Genomic DNA, 22,292 nt, shown 5'->3' with positions numbered 1-22,292 from the left:
GGTGCTTGGCCGCAAACGAACTGCGGTCCATTGTGGGTGGCCACAAACATTGCGGTCCATATGGTGTATCGATCCCGGCAGCAAACAGCGAAAGTGCAGGCCCACAACTGCGCAGCCAGCACCTCTCTCTCCTCTCTCTCTCTACCCCAAAGCCAGATCCTCGGAGGTGGGAGACAAAAGAAGCAGACAAGTGAGTAAGGTGGTAAGGGCGCAAAAGTGCACGCAATGTAAGGTGATGCACACTGGGGGCACATGGGAACCAGGTGAGACAGGTACGTTCCTATCGTACGCCCCCCCCCCCACCAGGTAACCTACATGGCCCCTCCCTTACCCCTTACTGCATCCACAAAACACAACACTACCCATAAACATCTACTTTACAAATCGACAAACATCCCTACTGTCTTCCCCGTTCCTCCCATAAACCAAATTCGTCTTCTCTCCCTCCTAACCAATCAAATTTGCCATTTTCAACTCCCATCAAAATTTGCCATCTCCAACTGCACATCAAAATTTGCCATCACCATTTCATCATCAGTCCCTCCTAGGGAGGGAGAGATGGAATCACCCCAATGTCTCATCCACGTCGTGATGCGTCTCACAAATCCTCACAGCAATCTCATTTCCTGCACAAAACAAAGAAAACACAGGTGTGGAGTCATCATCATCACCACAGGTAAGTGGCTGCGTATGGTGCGACAGGTTCATCAATCCTCACTATCTCCTAAATGACTTTAACAACTTTACACTACCCGGGGTCTCTCTCCGGCCAAACCATTGGCCCTCTTACACTATGGGTTCTAAAAACCAATTCCCATTGGCCAAACTGTGGTGCTCTTCAATTTGGGGTCTCACTCCCCCGATTCATCTCCCGGTGCCCTCGCACAATTTCTGGGCTGCGGCGTGTACCTCTCCCAGTGGGTCTACCCACCTGCACACCTCCACCACTGCAGTTGCCTCCGAGCTTACCTGCTCCTTGCCCTAACCTAACTACCTGGGGAAGGCCCTCTGGCACTCTCCCCACTCGGTGCCCTCTCTGGCACTGGGCTACCCGGGTCCATCCTCCGGATCCTCGGGCCCCATCCACAACTCTACCGGCTCCCAGAGCCCACCTGCGGCCTCACCTGGCCGACATCCTCACAGTGGTGGAGTGCCCAACCAACTACACACACTAACAGGCTACACGCCCAGCCATTTCCACAACACTAATGCACCCATCCACAACACCATTCTGCAACCGCACCACAAATGCCAATATCCAACCACAATTTACCTGTACCCTCTACCTAACACTTACACTACCCGCCCCGGGTATCCGTGATGGGGGTCCACTCTTCCCCCATCCACACCTTCGCACCATGCACACCACTCCGTACCACTTACTCCAACTCTCTCCACACACCTGTACCTGCACACCTGTGCTCTCACACCTGGTGCCACCGGCACCCTTCTCTCCCCAAGCGCATTCGCGCTGATCCACACACTCATTACTCATACACTGCTCCACACACCTGTCCAATTGCACACCTGTGCAATCACACCTGTTCCATCCTCACACACACGGCATCATCTCAGCTAACTACTCCCTTCTGAAACTTGCGCTTCCCAGTCGTCCCTTTAAACTATTGCGCTCCCTCGTCATTATCATCCACTCTAATCTACCTGCGTCCCCACTACAGGTATCAGTCACTAACTAACCTTATCGTCACCTAATGTCAATCCTCGCTAGATCCCTACACACCATATCCTAACCCACCCGGGCTAGTTTTCACTGCCATACACCCCATAATCTAGTGCTCCTTTGCCCCCACATGGGAAGGATGGTGGATTTGCCATCCCACCACATCGGGGGTCTCTCACTACCAATTTTGCACATCAAATTTCAACAAATTAAAAATTTGCCAATCACTACCCATCATCTGCCAATCACTACTGCCAATCCCTTGCCAATCATCAAATTTTGTTTTTCTCTAATTTTGGGTCCAAAACACTAACCTCATCACCCAGTCTACTCACTACTACCTCTCGGTGCGCCAATCCCTGTCCAAAGCCCGGCTTCGTGAAGCCAAGCAATGGATGCTGGTTGTTTTGTGCCAGCGGCTGGATGCGTCCAGCACTCGGTGCAGGGAAGGAGGTTTACCCGGCCCGAGATCCCACGCATCACCTCGGCGTGGAGCCATCCAATGTCCCGATCTCGACCTGCCGGCACGTCTCACCAAAAAGTGGTCGCCATGACGACCCTTTCTATCGGGCTGCCAGCTCCGCCTATTGGAGCACGGACGCGGCCGTTCAAAGCGAGGCCCAGCGTGGGTCGCGCACGGCGGTCCTTTCGAACCCGCCGTGGCTCGGATCCCCGCTGGTTCTCGCGGCACGCGAAGCCCGGCACGCACCGAGGGCCTGCTTCGGCTAAAAGTCGCTCTAACCTCTAACCCGTTTAATGTCGATGCTTCACCTGCATGCTTACACCCCGAAGCCCGTTCCTTGCTCACACATCCAGCCGTGCTCATGCTCCTCGTACCTTTCCTTACACACCCAGGCACACCCATTCCACTCACAGCCTTGGTCACACACCTGACCACCGAACACTTTGGCACACATTCGTTGCTCGCACACCTCACCAATACACCTCTTCGCGCCCCCTCCTCGGTCACCTCCTCTGTGACAATCACAGGTGTGCCCTCATTCGCACACCCAACCACGTGCCTCACCACCAACTCCAGCGTGCATTCCCACTCACGCTCTACCATTCCAGGTGTGCATCCTTCCATCCCAGGTGTACATCCTCGCTCACCTGTCACAACTAACTCACGCTCCATGTCACTCTCACTACTTTCACCTCCATTCCTGACAGCGCACTCACCCTTACTCTTGACAGCGCACTCTTTCCCCATGCACCTGTCCGTCACACACCTTTCTCGCGCACACTCTCCCGTTACACCCTCTGTAACACTCACCACAGGTGGACACTCTTCCTTACTTCTGACAGCGCACTCTTTCCTCATGCACCTGTCCGTCACACACCTTTCTCGCACAACCTCTTCCGTTACACCCTCTGTAACACTCACCACACCGCGCTTCCATGTGCTCCCTCGCACACACGCTACGACCGACTCATTCTCGCCAGCACCCTCACTACTCCTTGGCACGCACTTTTTCCTCACACACCCCAGAGTCGGACTTTCTTGCACACCTCCTTTTTCGCACACCAGACCTGTCACACACCTCACCAACGGCCTTTCACGAACACCCGGGTCTATCTCGACCCCCAAGCTTCTTAAATCCCCTGGCGCATCATACGCACGACCATATTGGTCACCACTTACACCGGGTCCTCTTCCTCTTCGCTTCTCCTCCATCACCTGCGAATCCCTCATCCGGTTAATGAGCACATCATCACGATCCAAACACAGACTTTGGACCAATTCTTTTATCTCCTCTTTTATCTCTTTCTTATCCCCTCTCCGTCGCTTCTTAATTTCGCTCATCCCTTCTTCCACTTCTTCTAATTTGTGCTTCACCTCTTTTATTCCCCGGTACGTCTCCTCAAGCTCGTCCTCCAAGGCTACCTTGACCGTTTCCAGGTGCGTCCTCACCTGCCGGTCCTTCGTCTCCATTACCTCTATGACCTCGTCCAACCTCGTTGTCAGTCCCTCACGTACCATCTGACATTCCCTCTTCGTCGCTACCAAGTCATCTTTTAGTTCTTTCTGTGTCGCCTTTAAACCTCCTAATACCGCAGTGTTCCTTTGAACCTGCTCCACTAACTCCGTCTGTCCCACTGTCAGTTGTTCTACTCCCAGCGTCAACTCCTCTATACCACCTTGCAATTTTACAGTCCCCTTTCTCACCTCTTTCTCCATGCGCTCCTTACAGTGCCTCACCTCCTCGCGCACTCCTCCGACCTCCTCACTCACTCCTCTTCTGATCTCCTCTCCCATCACTTGCATCTCCTGCCCAGATGCCACCCTCATCTGCTCCATTTCCTCCCTGTGAGCATCCAGTTTGGTTTCTACCCCCATTCTGACCCCCTCTATCTGCTGCTCCATTTGTTTAACTTCCCTTTCCGCTTGGTCCCTCATGTCCCTCAATTTGCCTTCCATACTGTTTTCTAACCCCTCTAACCCTTTTTGCATCCCTTCCATTTGATTCTCTTGAGCGGCCATTCTGTTTTCTACCCCCATTAACCCATTTCTCACCTCTTTTATCCCGTTGTCTAACCCCTCAAAATTATTGTCTAACTTCCCAAATTTCTTGTCTAACTCCTCAAAATTATTGTCTAACTTCCCAAATTTCTTGTCTAACTCCTCAAAATTATTGTCTAACTTCCCAAATTTCTTGTCTAACTCCTCAAAATTATTGTCTAACTTCCCAAATTTCTTGTCTAACCCCTCACCAGTACCCCTCGCTTCGTCCCTCATTACCCCCATTTGGCCCTCTAATCGCTCACCCTGAGCATCCATCCGGTTCCCCATTACCCCCATTTGGCCCTCTAATCGCTCACCCTGAGCCCTCATTCCCACAATTTGGTCTCCCATTCGTTCCATAAGGGCCCTCATTTGCAACATAAAAAGGTTCGGATCCACCAGGGGCGCTGCCACGGTCGCGGGCGCGGTGACCAGCGAGGCGCCATTTTGCGCGTCTGCTACCCTCGCTGCTTCGCTCTCCTCACGTCCCTCAATTTGGTCCTGGACCGACCCTGCCTCACTCTCCCCTACCGGACCCCAGCCGTCTTGATCCGCCATAGCGCGACTTGCAAAATTCGAGTTTCGTAAAACAAAACAAATTTCGGCCGCTCCAAATTTTGACCAAATTTTTTTTTTCCTCTATTCGTTTTTTTTTTTTTTTCCAAAATTTGGTCGGGCCTCGAATCTCACTCCCGACACCAATTGTTACAGACACGACTTTGATGTTAAGGTGGGCCGAGCGGAATGGCCGTCGTGTCCGCACAAATTACCCGATCGTACTCGAACGTCGACGAAGCCGCGCTACGCTGGCTCAATAGGAAAGAGAAGACACCCGGCTGGATTACAATCACACAATACGACACCAACGTTTCGATTCTCAAGTATATTCGTACGGAAAAAGGTTAGATTACAGGGGCTAGAGGTATATTACAGGAAGACAGGCACTTAGACACACTCTTATATTAACCCCGGACAGACGACAGACACACGGGACAAAATGCTGACTCACACGGGGGTTGATGAAAAGGAAAGGCAGGTCGCGATGGCTCAAGGTGCACTCTTGGCTCAAGGCAGAATCGACTCGGTCCGGTCCAGAGATGCGGGGAGGTATCGTCGCGCTGGGGGTGGCGGTGGCTTCTCTCTCCAGTCTCCAAGCTGAGGCGCATCTGTTTCAGCGCTCGCAGGTCCGTCTTTCTCCAGCTGGGGGCGAATCTGACGTCACGTCCGGCAAGCGGCTGCGTATATCCGGCGGGGAGTGACACGCCCTCGGCTCGTTAGCTCCGCCTCGTGGAATCGGCACGTTGCTTCTCATTGGGTGCGTGCGGGGGGGGTTACTGGCTCCGCCCCTGACGAGGAGCTGACAGCCAGCCCCTTCGGGGTAACCCCGTGGAGCGCATGGTCTGGAGCTAATCGAGCCGGTGTGAGGACGCATCCTCCCCCGCTCCGCCGCCATCTCCTCTGTTGTTGTTGTAATTGTTGTTGTTTGGGGAAGAAGATGGGAGGAGGTATGGGAAAGGTCCTAAACTCACTACTGATGCCATATAATCACATTCTGGTGCAACGAAGAGTCATAATCAATGGAGACGAGGCCTTAACTGACATAGAATAAGAATAACTAGGAAGATGTCCGAAAGTTGTCTACGTGTGGTGCGGTGGACCTGGGCACGACATTTAATGGGGGAATAAGGGGAAGGTCGGCTCTACTGATTGTTATTTACATGCAATGGGACTAGGGAATGGGGGACTGGGGAAAGTTGGGGAGTATTGGAGAAAATAGGGGAATATTTACAAGCGGATATGGAGGCCAAATTCCATATTCGCAACAATATAGTAATAATACAACCATAACACTTTAATCCCAATATCGTGAATGCAAAGTTAATGGATTGAAGCGGTGTATGGTTCATGAATCAATGATGAGCGGTGTACGGCACTCAGTGGCGTAGTGATGGTTTGTGGTGCTCGGGGAGAAATTCAAAAATATCGCCCCCTGCAGGCACTAACATAGTCAGAAATTCCTATTGAGCAGCGATATGAAAGAGCTCGAAGCTTCCCCAGCGGGCTAGGCAGCAGAGCCCTGGAACCTGTTCATAATGAGAATAGATTTAGATGTGATCTCCCGAGATGACGAGGCTTATTAACTACAGAGAACCCGGAAGAATTCCCACGTTTCTAAACACGTGCCATGTAAAGGTGCATAGTAGAACAGTTTAATATGTCCTTCAATGGTATGGTATTCTGATTACAAAATAAATAACAAAAACAATGATAACATCGTAACAAAGCATTTATTAATACTAATAATATTAACAACAATAATAATATTCTTACCATTTGCCAGAAATAAAACGAACATATAATCCCCACCCTGGTCCAAGCAGACCTGGGCTTGGTGAAAGGTAAACTAGTGCTGAAGCAGTAGAGCAGGCAGGTATGCTACAAGGCCGTTAACAAAAACTACATCAAACATGCATGCAGCAAGGTGCGATATTTCTATGCAGCAAGGTGTGGTATTTCTATGGCAAGCGAGCGAGCTGAAGGTTTCAGCCTGGACGAGGCGTCGACGCTTAACGTCCACCAACAGCCCATTCGCACAAAGGAAGTCCGCACCGAGCAGGGCCATTGGCACGCTGGCGGTGATGAAAGACCATTTGAAGCGCTGCCCTCCAAAACGCAGCGAGAGGCAACGCTTCCCGAATGTGCGGATGGGTGTTCCGTTGGCAGCGAGCAAGGCGGGGCCCCGGCCCGCGGCTTGCTTGTCGGACGCGGAGGCAGGGAGGACGCTTACCTGCGCTCCCGTGTCGCACAGAAAACGACGACCAGACGAGGTGTCTGTGATGAACAGGAGGCTGCCCGAATGGCCGACGCTCATGGCCGCAAGTGAGCGCCGGCCCGGTCGTTTCCCGACCCGTCAAAAGAACACGGCGGGCGGCACGCTCTAGCCTTGCGGCCGAACCTGGCATGATAGTAGCACCAGGTTTGCGGTGGTGGCTGCCGCGTCGGCCGTGCCGGCGGTGGTGGTGGTGGCGGTAGTGGGTGGGGCGTAGCAGCGGCCACGAGGGAAGCAGGGGGCGGTGTAGCCTCCGCACCGGGATCCACCATGGCAGCACCGTACACCGACCGACCGCGTGTCGCAGGCCGCGAAAAATTTGTCCGCCTCTCCGGCCAGGGCGCGGGGTTCCGTTAAGTTTGAACCGGCCAGCGCGAGCCGCACCTGCACAGGTAGCTGGCGGAGGAAAAGCACTCGGAACAGGAAATCCGAGCGCTGGTCTCCAAGTAGGGAAAACATAAAATCCATCCGAACGGACGTTCGTGTGTCGCCGAGGGCGGGAAGGTCCAGGAGGCGGTCGGCGCGTTCGGCCTCCGTGAGCCCGAACGTGGCGAGGAGAAGACGTTTGAGCGCCGCGTACTTGTGGGCGCCCGGCGGGCGCCGAAGGATGGACATGACGCGGGCGGCAGTGCCGGGCCCGAGGGCGGCGACCACGTGGTAGTACATGGTGTCGTCCGCCGTGATGCCCCGGAGCTGGAATTGAGCTTCGGCCTGCACAAACCAAACGTCGGCTTGCGCTTCCCAGAACTCCGGGAGTTTGACGGCGACAGCGTTGGTAGCCATGGCGCGTTCAGGGGTCAGCTACGGCTGAACCAGTCGGGGTCACCAGTGTGGTGCTGTGCACACACAATTCGTTTGCCAACAAGGTAGGCCACAACGCGTTGTACAAACTGAAACACTTTATTAACAGCTCGCACGTAAGCACTGGGCGGGCTCGACTTTCGAGCCCGCAGATATGTCCCGAGGCCGCGCCTTGCCCCCGGGCGTGGCCGGTCGGCCGAAAGGCGGGGCATGTATCTCAGGTCCACCCTGCGCCTCGTGACGCCTTTGCTCCGGGCGTGGCCCGAGCTGCGCTTCCACGCCCGGACACTCGCGCCACCCACTGGTGCGTGGAATTATTGCCCACTGACATTGTGTCCGCCACAACCCCCCATTTTTGTAATGGTACAACCCTAACTTTGAATCAGGTAAAGGGTAAAGGGTGTTAACTTCACGGACATCTGTGCGAGGTTATATAAATAGGAATTAGGAAAAAAGTGAATTCGGATGGAAAGGAGTTTGTAAACATCGACATGACACATAGCACGGAGTTTAAACTGTAAAACGTGGTTCTCAAAGTTGCTTCTCATGATCTCACGAGTTCGTTGTATTATCATTTATTTATATACAATGCAACCGAATGAAGCATGAAAACGTTTTTTGAGGGTGTAATTTGGCGCCCCATCCACTGCGTGCCTGGTGCACTGGTGCAGTCGCCCCCTCCGCCACCCCATCACGATGCCACTGACGGTACTAATAACTACGGAAGTAAGGAATTAGCCTCGGTGTTTTGATAGTAATGTCATTTTCGTAATAAATGATAACATAACGTTATATTGGTAAATCTAATCTTAACACTAATCCCTTCGTAGTGACTGCAAAGTTACTGGAAGTTAAAATATATCATCTTCTCTATATTAAAGTAGTGGCAGTTTTATGTCTGTCCGTCACTCTACGTCATTACGGCGTACGATGGCTGACTCCACCCACCGACATTTTAATTTACGAGGACACCCGCTCACTATGAGAGCGGCAGGAAGGGACATTCCTCTTTGGGGTATATAGGTTAGAGTCGATCTATGGTCGGGTCCCAAGAACATTGGGTGTGTGTTCATTTACCATGTTTCTTGTTGAGAGATCACCAAGTGGTTTAAACATTCGAGCAAGCACTCCATTCAAAACCATTAAGGAACGGCTGGCTTTGCAAGCGCGAGCTAGCTGCTTGGTAAATAAGCACACGCCGGGCTTCCTCCCCTTCAGTTTTGTCTTAAACAGCAGGAAAAGTGGGTTTCATTGGTGGTTTTCAAAACAAAACCTTAATTGGTGGGTTTCAAAACGCTGCTACAAAAAACGCCACTTTAGTGGCAGGAAGGGTCATGTTATTTACCCAACCCTTGTGGGGTATATAGATTACAGTAGATCTTCGCTCAGTTCCTCAAGTAAAACTTACCTCACGGATGTCGGGATTCCTCCAAATTTCTTTGTTTAATGTTATAAATAGCAATAGCGACTGTGTAAAAAGCTAATCATATGTGCTTGTGGTTTATAATATTATTACTTCTGGTAGAGGCCATTGCTCCCACTAAAACGCCATGAATAGGCTATTTGTAAATGATGACATTGTGTTTGTTCAAGGAGGAAAACCCCCTTCGGCAGGGAGGGAGTGGGGGGGGGGGGGGGAGGTGGGAGGCCGGGGGGAGGGGAGGAGGTGGGAGGCCGGGGGGAGGGGGGGGGGAATTATGCGCTACAACCTTCATTGTGTAACCCTTGGTGATCCTATCAAGTTTGGATGAGATTGGATAAGTAATGATGGAATATATTGTGGTCATAAATCATGAGACAGACAGACGCCAAGTTGCGTATTTTAGTATGAGATGATATGCCGTACAGGCCGAACCGGTCGTCGAAGTGGTCGAAGCTGTTGTCGAAGCGGTCGAACTTGTCATGGGTTTTTTTTTTTGGTTTTCTTTTGTTTTGTTTTTTACACACGGACAGCTGTACGTTGCAGCGAGTAGAGTAGGAAACCCACTCGATCTGCGCATCTTTGCCAACCAGAGTGAATTCCAGATAAGGAGGGGAACTGCACACATGCTGCAAGCCGACTAACCCGCAACGTTGCTTATAGTGAGATCATATAAACTCAGGAGCAGATCGAGAGTGAAACTTGGAGGATTAATAGCTTCCAAGAAAATGTTGCTTTAAAATATAAATGTTGCAAAATGAGTACCAACTCACTGGGTCCTCTCTCAAGAAGGTTGGTGGCAGGATTTGCACTCCGGCCACAGTGGTGATTTCGGGATGGTGCTGAGGTCACTTTGATAGTGTTGACGAATGACTAACTGACCAACATACAACTTCTAAAATGTGCCAATAATATTGTCCATTTTCGGATTTCTGGGTGGAATAAGATAAGATTTAGTAATTTTTTCAGCTTTTTTTGTTTTGTTCCACTGCAAACCAAAGAAATACATATATGTGGATACCAAAAGATTTATTTATTTCAACAATTTTCTGGAAGAAATGGTGCATTATTTGAAAAAAGTGCAAGGGTGCCAATATTTTTGGCCATGACTGTACGTCCGTCCGCACGGGCTAAACCTCGTTTTTCTCAGCAACCACGTGTCCAATTGAGACAAAACTTTTGGGGTAAGAGTGACACCTATGCAGAATGTTTTTATGATAATTGTGACGTCATAGGTGACGTGGTATGGTATCTATCTTGGATTAAACGCAAATAATTAAAACATTATTTCTCGGAAACCGCTGAATGGAAAAATTTGAAACTTGGCAAATTGTCACGTGCTCCCAATGGGGAACAAAAGCATATTAATGATGACATCATAGGTGAAGTGGTATACCAGCCAAAAATGGTTTAATCAAATTCCTTATCCTAAAAATCTGAAATTGCATGCATGTCATCTATGACCCATTTGTATTGAAATATTAAATTTATGACATCATGGGTCACATGGTTTGGCAGCTATATTTGATATATCTAAAACCTTTAAAAAAACATCTTCTCCCAAACCACCAAATTGATTGACTCGAAACACGTGTCATTGACTAGGCATGGCAATTAAAAAATGATAACGAACACATCATTGGTAACATGGTGTGGCAGACATATTTTACTGAAGGAAAATATTAAATAATTATATCTCTGAAACCGCTTACCTTATTGATGCGAAATTTTACAAATATCATCTAACACCATTGTTGCATATAGTTTGAAAATGATGATGTCGGTCACGCGGTTTGACAGCCATCTTGGTTAGAAAAACGAACCCTATCAGATCAACACGAAACTTCACAAACGTGATCCCCTTCCCATACATATGCAGAGTGTACATTTAAAGGTCATATGTCATGTGGTGTGGCAGCCATATTAGCTTGAAAGCCGATATTTAAAAAAAATCCCTTCTCTGAAACCGCTTCACCGATCAATGTGAAATCTGTCATGGCTGGTGAAAATATGATACTTGAAAACAGCTGAAGGGATTTAAATCAAACTTGTTTATTTTTAGGACAGTGAACGAGGGCATCTACCTGTTGTGGGACTAATTATGTGGAGGCATATTGGCGACACAGTCGCATTGCTCTAGTTTTCGGATATTTTCATTTACGGACGCTTACGACGGTTCTGTGATTTTTCCCGATCTATCGGCTTTGATGCCCGTCAGCATGCAAAATTTCAGCGTTTTACATCACCCGGAAGGCACTGAACATTTACATCAGTCTTTATCCGAACATTTATATCAGTCTTTATCAAATCCGTCACCTATAAATATAAATGTTCGGTACCCGGAAGGTACCGAACAATTAAATTTATATCAGTGGTTAGAATGAGCTTTATATATATATATTAGGTGTATGTATGTATGTCTGCTTGTTACTCATTGGTTGGATAGCTGGCCTGATGCCACTGAAAATTGTAAACTCCAAAAAAAAAATGCTATGTTGGTGCTATGGTAACCTAACATCTTCAGAAGTATCATTTCCACAATCTCCATACACTCCCTACAAGTTTTCCATTCAGGGTAAAACAACCAAAGCAACTGATAAAAGGCTCATCAAATGTCAAAAGGTTGGAGCCAATTGGCATCATGGGTCTTGTGAAGGTATAGGCCTCGGGCTTCTGGCCCAGTGCATTTGGAATTTTCAGAGTTATATCACCATGATATAACATACAGACTTGGCATTTAATATGGAATTTTATTTTTTTCTTGACTTGGGTTTACTTTCTGAACTCGGTATATCAATCTGGTGAGTTTCTTTTACGCTTCGGTGATTTCTTTGTTAAAAGAACCATGTCACTGATTTTCTGTCGCAGCAAGAAGTCAATAACAGGATTATATCACAGGTGGCGTGACAAAATGTACGGGCAGGTACATTTGACGATTGGCTTCACAATCGGGTATATAAGGGTTGTTGCGTTCTGTATTAGTGGAAAACAACTGCTGCACGTCTACAAAAGTTATTGCCGCTTCCCCTGGAGATGGTCCGTCAACTCGACAATGCTGTTTATCATTTAGTGGTGGCTTTACCAAATTCCGGCATGAAACAGCGTGCTATTGCTCGGCAGTATGGCATCACTCAAGGTCAGGTGTCAAAGATCCTGAAACGAAATGCTCAGAGGAGTGTCCCTACTCCAATACCGAGGTCAGGACATCCCCGCAGAACCGCAAGGAGGGATGATCGCCAGCTGCACCGGTTAGTCCGCAATGGCCGTACCAAGTCAGCTAATCGGCTTAGGGCTGAGTGGCAGCAACTGACAAATGTGCCTGTATCCAGAAGGCTAGTCAACCAACGACTGGTTCAAGCAGGCTATCGTGCCAGGCATCCCCTGAGAAAGCCATGTCTGACCAGACACCGCCAGCGCCGATTGCAGTGGGCCAGAGAGCACCGTCAATGGCAGCCAGGACACTGGAATCACGTGATCTTCAGTGACAAGTCTAGATTTCTGGTCTATCGTCAATATGGCCGCGTCCGAGTGCGCAGACAAGTGCATGAAGCGTACAACGAAGATTGTATAGTGCCAAGAGTCCAAGCTGGAGGTGGTGGGGTGACCGTTTGGGCTGCTTTTCATGCAGGGGGCAAAACTGACCTGGTTGTTCTGAATGGAAACCTGAACCAGTTCAAGCACAGGGCCATTCTGAAAGAAACATTGCTTCCATTTGTTCGTGCAGCCTTTCGAGGAAACTTTGTCTTCCAAGATGACAATGCACGGCCTCATCGTGCTCGCATGATCCAACACTTTCTTGCTGACCGTGGTGTACAGCATATGGAGTGGCCTGCCATGTCCCCGGATATGAATCCGATAGAGAACTTCTGGGCAGAATTAACGCAGAGAACTTCTGGGCAGAATTAACGCGTCAAATCGACAACTTGGACCAGCAGCCTGCCTCTGTGCGTGAATTGCAGCAGGCTATTGTAACTGCATGGCAAGCGATTCCTGTCCAAACCTTGGCAAATCTCGTGAACAGCATGCCTCAACGTGTACGTGCTCTCCTGAATGCTCGTGGGGGTTACACGAAGTACTGAACTGTAATTTTACTGTCCGTAATCCCAGTCGTAATTTAAGTTTTGTTTTTGTTAAAAAAATATTTTGGGTAATGTGCAAAATAAAGAGATACTTCTGGAAAACGCACAGAAGTTTAACACAGTACTGTCCGTGAATTGAGTTCGATATCAGTTTACATCACTTTCAAGGATCAATTTATTTGCTTCGAAATGTCAAATGTGGTTTTTGTTTCTTTTAAAGGTCACATTCACAAAATCTAGAATAATTTCAACATAATTCCAATGAACTTTTGGTTCTAAGTCATCTTGAAAAGTAAGTTCACCCCCACAAAAAAAATATTCCATATTAAATGCCAAGTCTGTATATGCACATAAGCAGTAGGCATGTTTTTGCTAAATTTACATACCCTCGGTTTTTTTAAATTGAAGCAGTGGTTTGTTGCCTATACACTGCCCAAAATAAAGGGATACGTCAGAAGAACGTGTTGCACACTTGGAACAAGATCGCACGTAGAGTGGGTAGTCTGCACATAACTACAATAAATTAAATAATATGAATCAATTCAATATCTCCAATATCATGAAAAATTGCTCTGAAGTCATGGCATGAGAAAGCTTGGCATTGACTGAAATGAACTCAGACTTTTGTACCCTACTGTCAGTGGAATATATACCACCAAAAAACAACAAATTAAAATAGCACCGTATTCCCAAAGTCATTTCAGGACCTACTAAACCACAGCTAAAAACGATTGCTTCTGCGATGTTCCAAAAACATTTCCCATGCTTGTGCAATAAAATGCACCAAGTCATTACCTTCTAATGTAAGGCTGTTATCACCAATGCCGTTTTGGACATTCTGTCTCACGACATTTTTCACATGCTCCACTGTAGATGGAGCCAAAGGTATCCTGTAGCAAGTCCTCTGTGATGGCAGTGAATGCAGGGAAAATCAGGCTTGGAAGGAGTAAAAATCGTTCTATTGATACATACCATCATTTGTTCAAGTTTGTTGTTTAACTTAGGGAAGATGTCTTGTAAGGTTTTTGGCTTTATGAAGCTACAAGCTGAAAGAAAAAAGTAAATGGATGCAATAATAGTCTTACTATTGACATTTCATTTATCTTTCATGATAAGCTACTGCGGAATTCCACAAAATGAGGATGGCATGATGGGTCGGGAAGGCTTTACGACTTATGTTCTGAATTCAACTGCATGGAAAAGGTGGGAATCTAACATGTAAATAATTTAAAAATTTTTTATTAAAAGGAATTGCAAGGTTTACACAAATGTTTCAAACATTATCTCCATTTTTGTGGATACTTTTATGAGTGATATTCAATAGGCTCTCAATAAGACAAGTGGATTTGCTCTGAAAACAATTTGAAGGATTGAATTCCAGGATTACAAGGATTTTGCATCGATAATTGAATATTCAGATTTTACGAATGATTGAAGGCACATGGAACAGGCTGTACACACACACACACACACACACACACACACACACACACACACACACACACACACACACACACACACACACACACACACACACACACACACACACACACACACACACACACACACACACACACACACACACACACACACACACACACACACACACACACACACAAGATCATGTATTAATTTGCCTTTGTTTCAAACATACTACACTTCACGGCATCAATGCCCATCTGTCACATTATCATTTTGCCTTTCAAATGATATTTATAAAGGCAAGAAGTTGAGCTTGAAGGCCTTGGTTGATTCAAGGGTGTTGTGAAAGTTGGTGAAATTATCAAGATCTGAACACCAAAGTAACAGTGACCTGACTAAACAATGGTGCTTTGTGAAATGGCACAAATCACCATTGGCATAGCATGTAAAAACAGATTCTGGAGGTTTCACGAAGAAAAAGTTCTCATCTCTGTTTCAAGGCGACTGAATGTTAAAAGGATGCAATTTTGCAGGAGCACGACAGCTTATTTTGGCACAGAGCGAGGGTGCTTCACTTCAATCAGAGCAAGCTAACAACGCATTATATGAAAGATTTGGCATAAGTGTGGTATTTCTTGTTTATAATTTTTCGATTTTGTTACTCAGGCTGGTCTCGTATTCGTGCTTTTATCTGTTTGTAGTGGTAAAAATAAACTTGAATATAAATTCCAACTTCTCAACAGGCTTTGTTTCGAGACTAGAAAATACATCTAACTATGACACCGATCATGAGAAATTAAGATGAGGAACAAGGTGTGTTGATTGGCAAGGCACACCTGGAAAAAATTCAGCTCAGTGTCGTTCAGCAGTCCATCGTTATCCAGATCACAGATTCGAAAGATCCGGGTCAGGGCTCGTACACATTCTGCCTTCAGCTGCCAAAGAGCAATGTCAGATGTTGTGCAAGTACTTTACAACTTCTTAAACATAACAATATTCCTCACCCAAATTGAAGTACAATTTGTCCAGGTAGGACATGAGTGCTTGCTGTTCGGGCAAATTAGAAAGGTGGTGGTTTACCATTGCTTTCTAAGTTGGAGATAGGGCAAGAATTTAGAATTTTGCCAAGGTACTAACAAGCAATGGCCAGTTTCTCATGAAAGGCAGCATGGCATCCAAAGTCCACAAAGTGGTGTTAATAGATATACCAACCTGCTTAGTCTATTTGCCCAAAGGACTGGTAGTATACTCTATGATGCAACACTCTGCTTTTGGTACACTAAGATTATAGTTTTCAGTTGGACACGACTCCATCACATATTAAACCCACACTAGATCGCTCAAAGACGAGTATGCTACATCTGAGACGGCCTTTTAAGTCGACACACAATACTCCATATAGCGTGATTAACCTCGATTAAAATGAATAAATCAACTGTTGGCCTTAAGAACTTTGCAAGAATTTATTATTCAATGACATGTGAAACACACTTGTAGAATCGTATCCCCGAGTAAATATTTTGACAATATTTCCTCAAGTCCTTCAATATTGCAGCCCATCACCACCCCATGTCCTCTCCTTTCATACTGATGGGCTCTTCTGTCTGTATTATTTAGAACAAATAATTGTGGTCTTGCAGATCAGTTGTGGGTATTTGGGTTGCTCTTTTAAAAGGAAAAAAAACTAAATAAAATAAATGGGCTACTACATGGCAAACAAAAGTACTGTATTGGTATATCTGAAATAGTAAACTTAAGACGAGCCACAGGTCAAAAATGAATTTTGTTGCATTTCTTCACAAATAACATTTTCATATTTACTGAGTATGCAGCAAATATATGAATGATATTATGCTAATCTCTGAGTTGGATAGACACTAGACAGTATAAAAATTTTTTATTGTCGTTTCGCTGTATCAACCATAAAGACATAGGGAATGAAACAGTAACCACAGACCTCAATCAATACTTCCTTCAGGCAGTCAGTACTTAAACAAAGGCTGTTATCATTATTAGGTCATCTCATCTCGATTCTCGAAGAGATTAACTTATAAAATGGGGGAAGTGGGGGGAGGAGGGAGGGAAGGGGTGAGGTGGGAGGAGGGAGAGGTGGGGTGAGAGAAGGAGGGAGGGGTTGGCTGGGAGAAGGGATGGGAGGAGGGCCCCAGCGTTGCCTGGCAACACCAGGTATCTTTGCTTTCACCACATCCTCCCCCCCCTTCCCTCCTCATTTTCCCTCCCTAGCCCCTCTCCCACCCCATCCCCTCCTTTTTTCCCCCACCCTTCTCTCTCTCTCTCACCTCCCACCTTGATCTCCCTCCATTCCCACCTCAATGTGCACCCCCTCCCACCTTGATCTACCTTCCACCTACCTCAATCTCCCTCCCACCTATCTCAATATCCCTATAATATATATATATATATATATATATATATACATATATATATATATATATATATATACACACACACACACACACACACACACACACACACACACACACACACATATATATATATATATATATATATATATATACACACACACACACACACACACACACACACACACACACACACACACACACACACATATATATATATATATATATATATATATATATATATATATATATATATATATACACACACACACACACACACATATATATACACACACACATACACATATATACACACACACACACACACACACACACACACACACACACACACACACACACACACACACACACACACACACACACACACACACACACACACACACACACACACACACACACATCTATATTATAATAGCCGTAGATGATTCTGTCTGTCTGTCTGTCTATCTGTTGGGTGTCTGTCCGGGGTGTGGCTTACTCGGTTTGCAGAGTAGCTCCACCCATAGCTCCACCCATTCTGGGAGTGGCTATAAACAAATATCCACCATTTTATTAACTCGCATAGCTTTGAGTCCTGTTTTGTAGGCCCGTGGTGTCTTGCTCTCCCCCAGTTTTATTTCAAATCAAATTCGATAAATCATTTCATTTTTCACAGTCGCTAACATAGTTTTAGACTCGGTTGAAAAAAAACGGGAAGAAAATCCGATGAAAGTTGCCGTTTATAGAACGAAATGAATTCTCAAAGGCCTGTAACTTCAAGGCCATTGAGTCTCTCTCACGCCTTTATCTCCAATCTAACTCACCATATGATTTCATTTTTATCGATGGTTTTACTTTTAGACTCGGTGTCAGCAATAATTGAGAACAATCCACACACGCGGGAAAATGCAGAGATATATTTTTTAAAATCGCGTCATGGTGTATCATACACCGCCCAACATGACACCGCCGGCAATGTGTCGATATATATTAAAAATTCGCTTTTGCTTTTCCGTTATGATATATTACTATTTCGTTTGATGATAGTCGTCACAAAAACGTCAACAATGATGCCGACATATATTTCTTCGTTTTTATTTCATTCAACATATTAGCCGGAAGTAAAATATGTTTCAGGAAATTACCGAGAGATATTTCTTCGTTTTTTTTATTAGTTATGTGCGCATACACTTTAAATAGGTTTATTTGAAATCTTTAATTTTCCACAAACATTCCACACACGCGGGAAAATGCAGAGATATATTTTTTAAAATCGCGTCATGGTGTATCATACACCGCCCAACATGACACCGACGGCAATGTGTCGATATCTATTTTAAATTCGATATATCATTTCATTTTTCACAGTCGCTAACATAGTTTTAGACTCGGTTGAAAAAAAATGAGAAGAAAATCCGATGAAAGTTGCCGTTTATAGAACGAAATGAATTCTCAAATGCCTGTAACTTCAAGGCCATTGAGTCTCTCTCACGCCTTTATCTCCAATCTAACTCACCATATGATTTCATTTTTATCGATGGTTTTAGAGTCGGTGTCAGCAATAATTGAGAACATTCCACACACGCGGGAAAATGCAGATATATTTTTTAAAATCGCGTCATGGTGTATCATACACCGCCTAACATGACACCGACGGCAACGTGTCGATACATATTAAAAATTCGATACATCATTTCATTTTTCACAGTCGCTAACATAGTTTTCGACTCGGTTGAAAAAAAAACGGGAAGGAAATCCAATGAAAGTTGCCGTTTATAGAACGAAATGAATTCTCAAACGCCTGTAACTTCAACTTCAAGGCCATTGAGTCTCTCTCACGCCTTTATCTCCAATCTAACTCACCATATGATTTCATTTTTATCGATGGTTTTGGACTCGGTGTCAGCAATAATTGAGAACATTCCACACACGCGGGAAAATGCAGAGATATATTTTTTAAAAATCGCGTCATGGTGTATCATACACCGCCCAACATGACACCGACGGCAACGTGTCGATATATATTAAAAATTCGCTTTTGCTTTTCCGTTAAGATATATTACTTTTTCGTTTGATGACAGTCGTCACAAAAACGTCAACAATGATGCCGACATATATTTCTTCGTTTTTATTTAATTCAACATTATTAGCCGGAAGTAAAATATGTTTCAGGAAATTACCGAGAGATATTTCTTCGTTTTTTAAAATTAGTTATGTGCGAATACACTTTAAATAGGTTTATTTGAAATCTTTAATTTTCCACAATATAATTTACTTGCCATTTATCATTTGATGATTACGAGACAAATTCCTCTTGAGGATCGTGACAATTCATGCGCTGCGTGGAAACTTCTATTTCCAAAATGAATGAGACGATCGATGAAGAACGCAGACTTGAACAGGATGCAGCAAGAAAACGAATGAGACGGGCGAACGAGTCCATCGACGAACGTCAATGCAAACTTGCGGGGTCACCCGTGGGAATCCCACGGGCATGGATGTGTGTGACATTTCGACATATTGAGTTAGATGCTGCACATTCATTTTTACAAAATGGTTACTGGCAAGTCATCAGATCCAGAAATGGTGTAAAAACCACCGTTTAGAGGCCATTTTTCCCCGCAAAGCGGGGGTTGGCCTTTTCGGGGACCGTGGTAGTTGTTGTTTTTTTGTCCCCTTTTTGAAGCAATGTTTTACGGCCGGATGCCCTTCCTGACGCCAACCCTTTTTGCCGCCTTCAACGACAAACAGGGAATTACCAGTGAACTGGTACTCAATTAGCCGACCTCGGAAGGATGACAGGCTGAGTCAACCCCCCTGGCATTAATTCGGCGATCGACCGATATTCGAACCCAGGATCCTAAGCCGGCACCCTAGCCGCTAGCCCAACACCAGAAATGGTGTCATGAACACAATTTATTTACGCACAAGCACAAAAGCAAGACGGGCCGATTTCCGATTCCGACGGGCCGACGGGCGAGACGGGCCGATTTCCGATTCCGACGGGCCGATTTGGAGCAAGAAAAAGAACGAGACGGGAGAAAAAGGAGAGAAACGAGACGGGGAAAGCCGATTGGAGAGGCGAGTGAGGCGCGATTGGAGAGGAGTGTGAGGCGCGATTGGAGAGGAGTGTGAGGCACGATTGGAGAGGAGTGTGAGGCGTGATTGGAGAGGAGTGTGAGGCACGATTGGAGAGGAGTGATTGGAGGGGAGTGTGAGGCACGATTGGAGAGGAGTGTGAGGCACGATTGGAGAGGAGTGTGAGGCGCGATTGGAGAGGAGTGTGAGGCGCGATTGGAGAGGAGTGTGAGGCGCGATTGGAGAGGCGTGTGAAGGATTGGAGAGGAGAGGAGTGTGAGGGATTGGAGAGGTGAGGGATTGGAAAGGAGAGGGATGTGAGGGTTTGGAGAGGAGAGGAGTGCTAGGTGGAGAGAGGAGAGTGTCAGGTGGAGACAGGAGAGTGTCAGGTGGAGACAGGAGAGTGTCAGGTGGAGACAGGAGAGTGTCAGGTGGAGAGGAGTGAGGGGTCACATATTATGTGAAATAACTAAATTCACACCATTTCTGGATCTGATGACTTGCCAGTAACCATTTTGTAAAAATGAATGTGCAGCATATAACTCAATATGTCGAAATGTCACACACATCCATGCCCGTGGGATTCCCACGGGTGACCCCGCTAGTATATATATATATACACACACACACACACACACACACACACACACACACACACACACACACACACACACACACACACACACACATATATATATATATATACACACACACACACACACACACACACACACACACACACACACACACACACACACACACACACATATATATATATATATATATATACACATATATATATATATATACATATATATATATACACACATATATATATATATACACATATATATATATACACATATATATATATACACACATATATATATATATACACACATATATATATATATACACACATATATATATATATACACACATATATATATATACACACATATATATATATATATATATATATATATATATATATATATATATATATATATATATATATATATATATATATCTATATATATATATATATATATACACACATATATATGTCAGCCATTAGGGTTTTAGCCCCATGACTCAATTGATCATAACATCTGAAATTATATATCGTGCTTCTGAAAACTGATTTGAACTCAACTGCAGGCAGAGGTGAGTGGACAAAATGTGGTTTCGAGGCTCAACGTGCAGGGTGGATCCTTAGCCTAGTAAATTAGTCCTTGAATGAATGTGCCAAACAGTAGATAAAATGCTCTCGACCCACGTACAGGAAAAAGATGTCATCCAAACGCCTCCTTCACAAAGGGAATAATTAATTATATATCTTCGTAGTGTTTAGTATGTCTCCTAAACCAAGGACGTATCCAATCTTCATCTACCATTTAGCCTAGTGTATAAGAATATTTACTTCGGCCTGCGCTCGGGTCTGATATGTTTAGATAGATAGCCAAAAAAAGCGTAGCCTATCATTATGCTTACATCTTGTTGTCTAAATTTGACCTTCTATAGGACGGGACAATGGGAGGTGTTGTCCTTATGGCCCAGGGTTTGCTATGTCTTTAGCGCAGATTCTTGTCTGATATTTTGCTATAAATGAAATGCCTTTTTGCTTATTTTTCAGCGAGTGTCTTGAGGAATTGTCCGCTGCGTGTTAGGCGGTACATTCTCGAGCCTCGCTCCACACGTGTGTGTATAATCGATTCTATTAAACATTTTTGCTCTGATTCTTCTTCTTCTTCCTTCCCTTGAGGTCTTCGACCGAGAATTTGGTGTCAGAAGTGGGATACATCCAAGTGTGCAGACGAGGTGGATCCTCACGTTCCAGGTCGGGAGGGAGGCCTGCCGGCATCTAATTTGGTGGGTACGCATTTTTGCACCTCGAAATTGAAGCCTCCCGCCTTGCTTTGGACGTGTGGACCTCTGTCGGCTGTACCACCTGGCTTGCATTCCGAACCAAATTTAGTTTAAACCAGAGCAGCAGTGGGTAATGAATCGATTATACAGGGCGCCCGGGATAAGGAGGGGTATCCCTCAGGTAAGCTTCCTGCGTGGGAAGCAGGTAGACCCATATGTGGGTGA

General features: G+C 45.6%; 1 protein-coding gene across 2 annotated transcripts in view; it reads right to left on the bottom strand.

Moving 5' to 3' along the window:
• Positions 1-22,292, bottom strand: part of RHOT1 (ras homolog family member T1) — a gene marked incomplete at its 5' end in the record, with an annotated part of 136,603 nt that overhangs the window by 74,331 nt on the left and 39,980 nt on the right. For both annotated transcript variants that reach the window (XM_078774231.1, XM_078774232.1), the window contains 2 exon segments: positions 14,110-14,218; positions 15,573-15,671. In XM_078774231.1, coding sequence (XP_078630357.1) covers positions 14,110-14,218; positions 15,573-15,671 — 208 coding nt within the window.

Source organism: Myxine glutinosa, chromosome 3 (assembly GCF_964187855.1).
Source record: "Myxine glutinosa chromosome 3, kmMyxGlut1.1, whole genome shotgun sequence".
Taxonomy (NCBI): Eukaryota; Metazoa; Chordata; class Myxini; order Myxiniformes; family Myxinidae; genus Myxine; species Myxine glutinosa.
The sequence above is the reverse complement of the archived record's forward strand: the minus strand, read 5'-3'. Positions and strand labels throughout refer to the sequence as shown.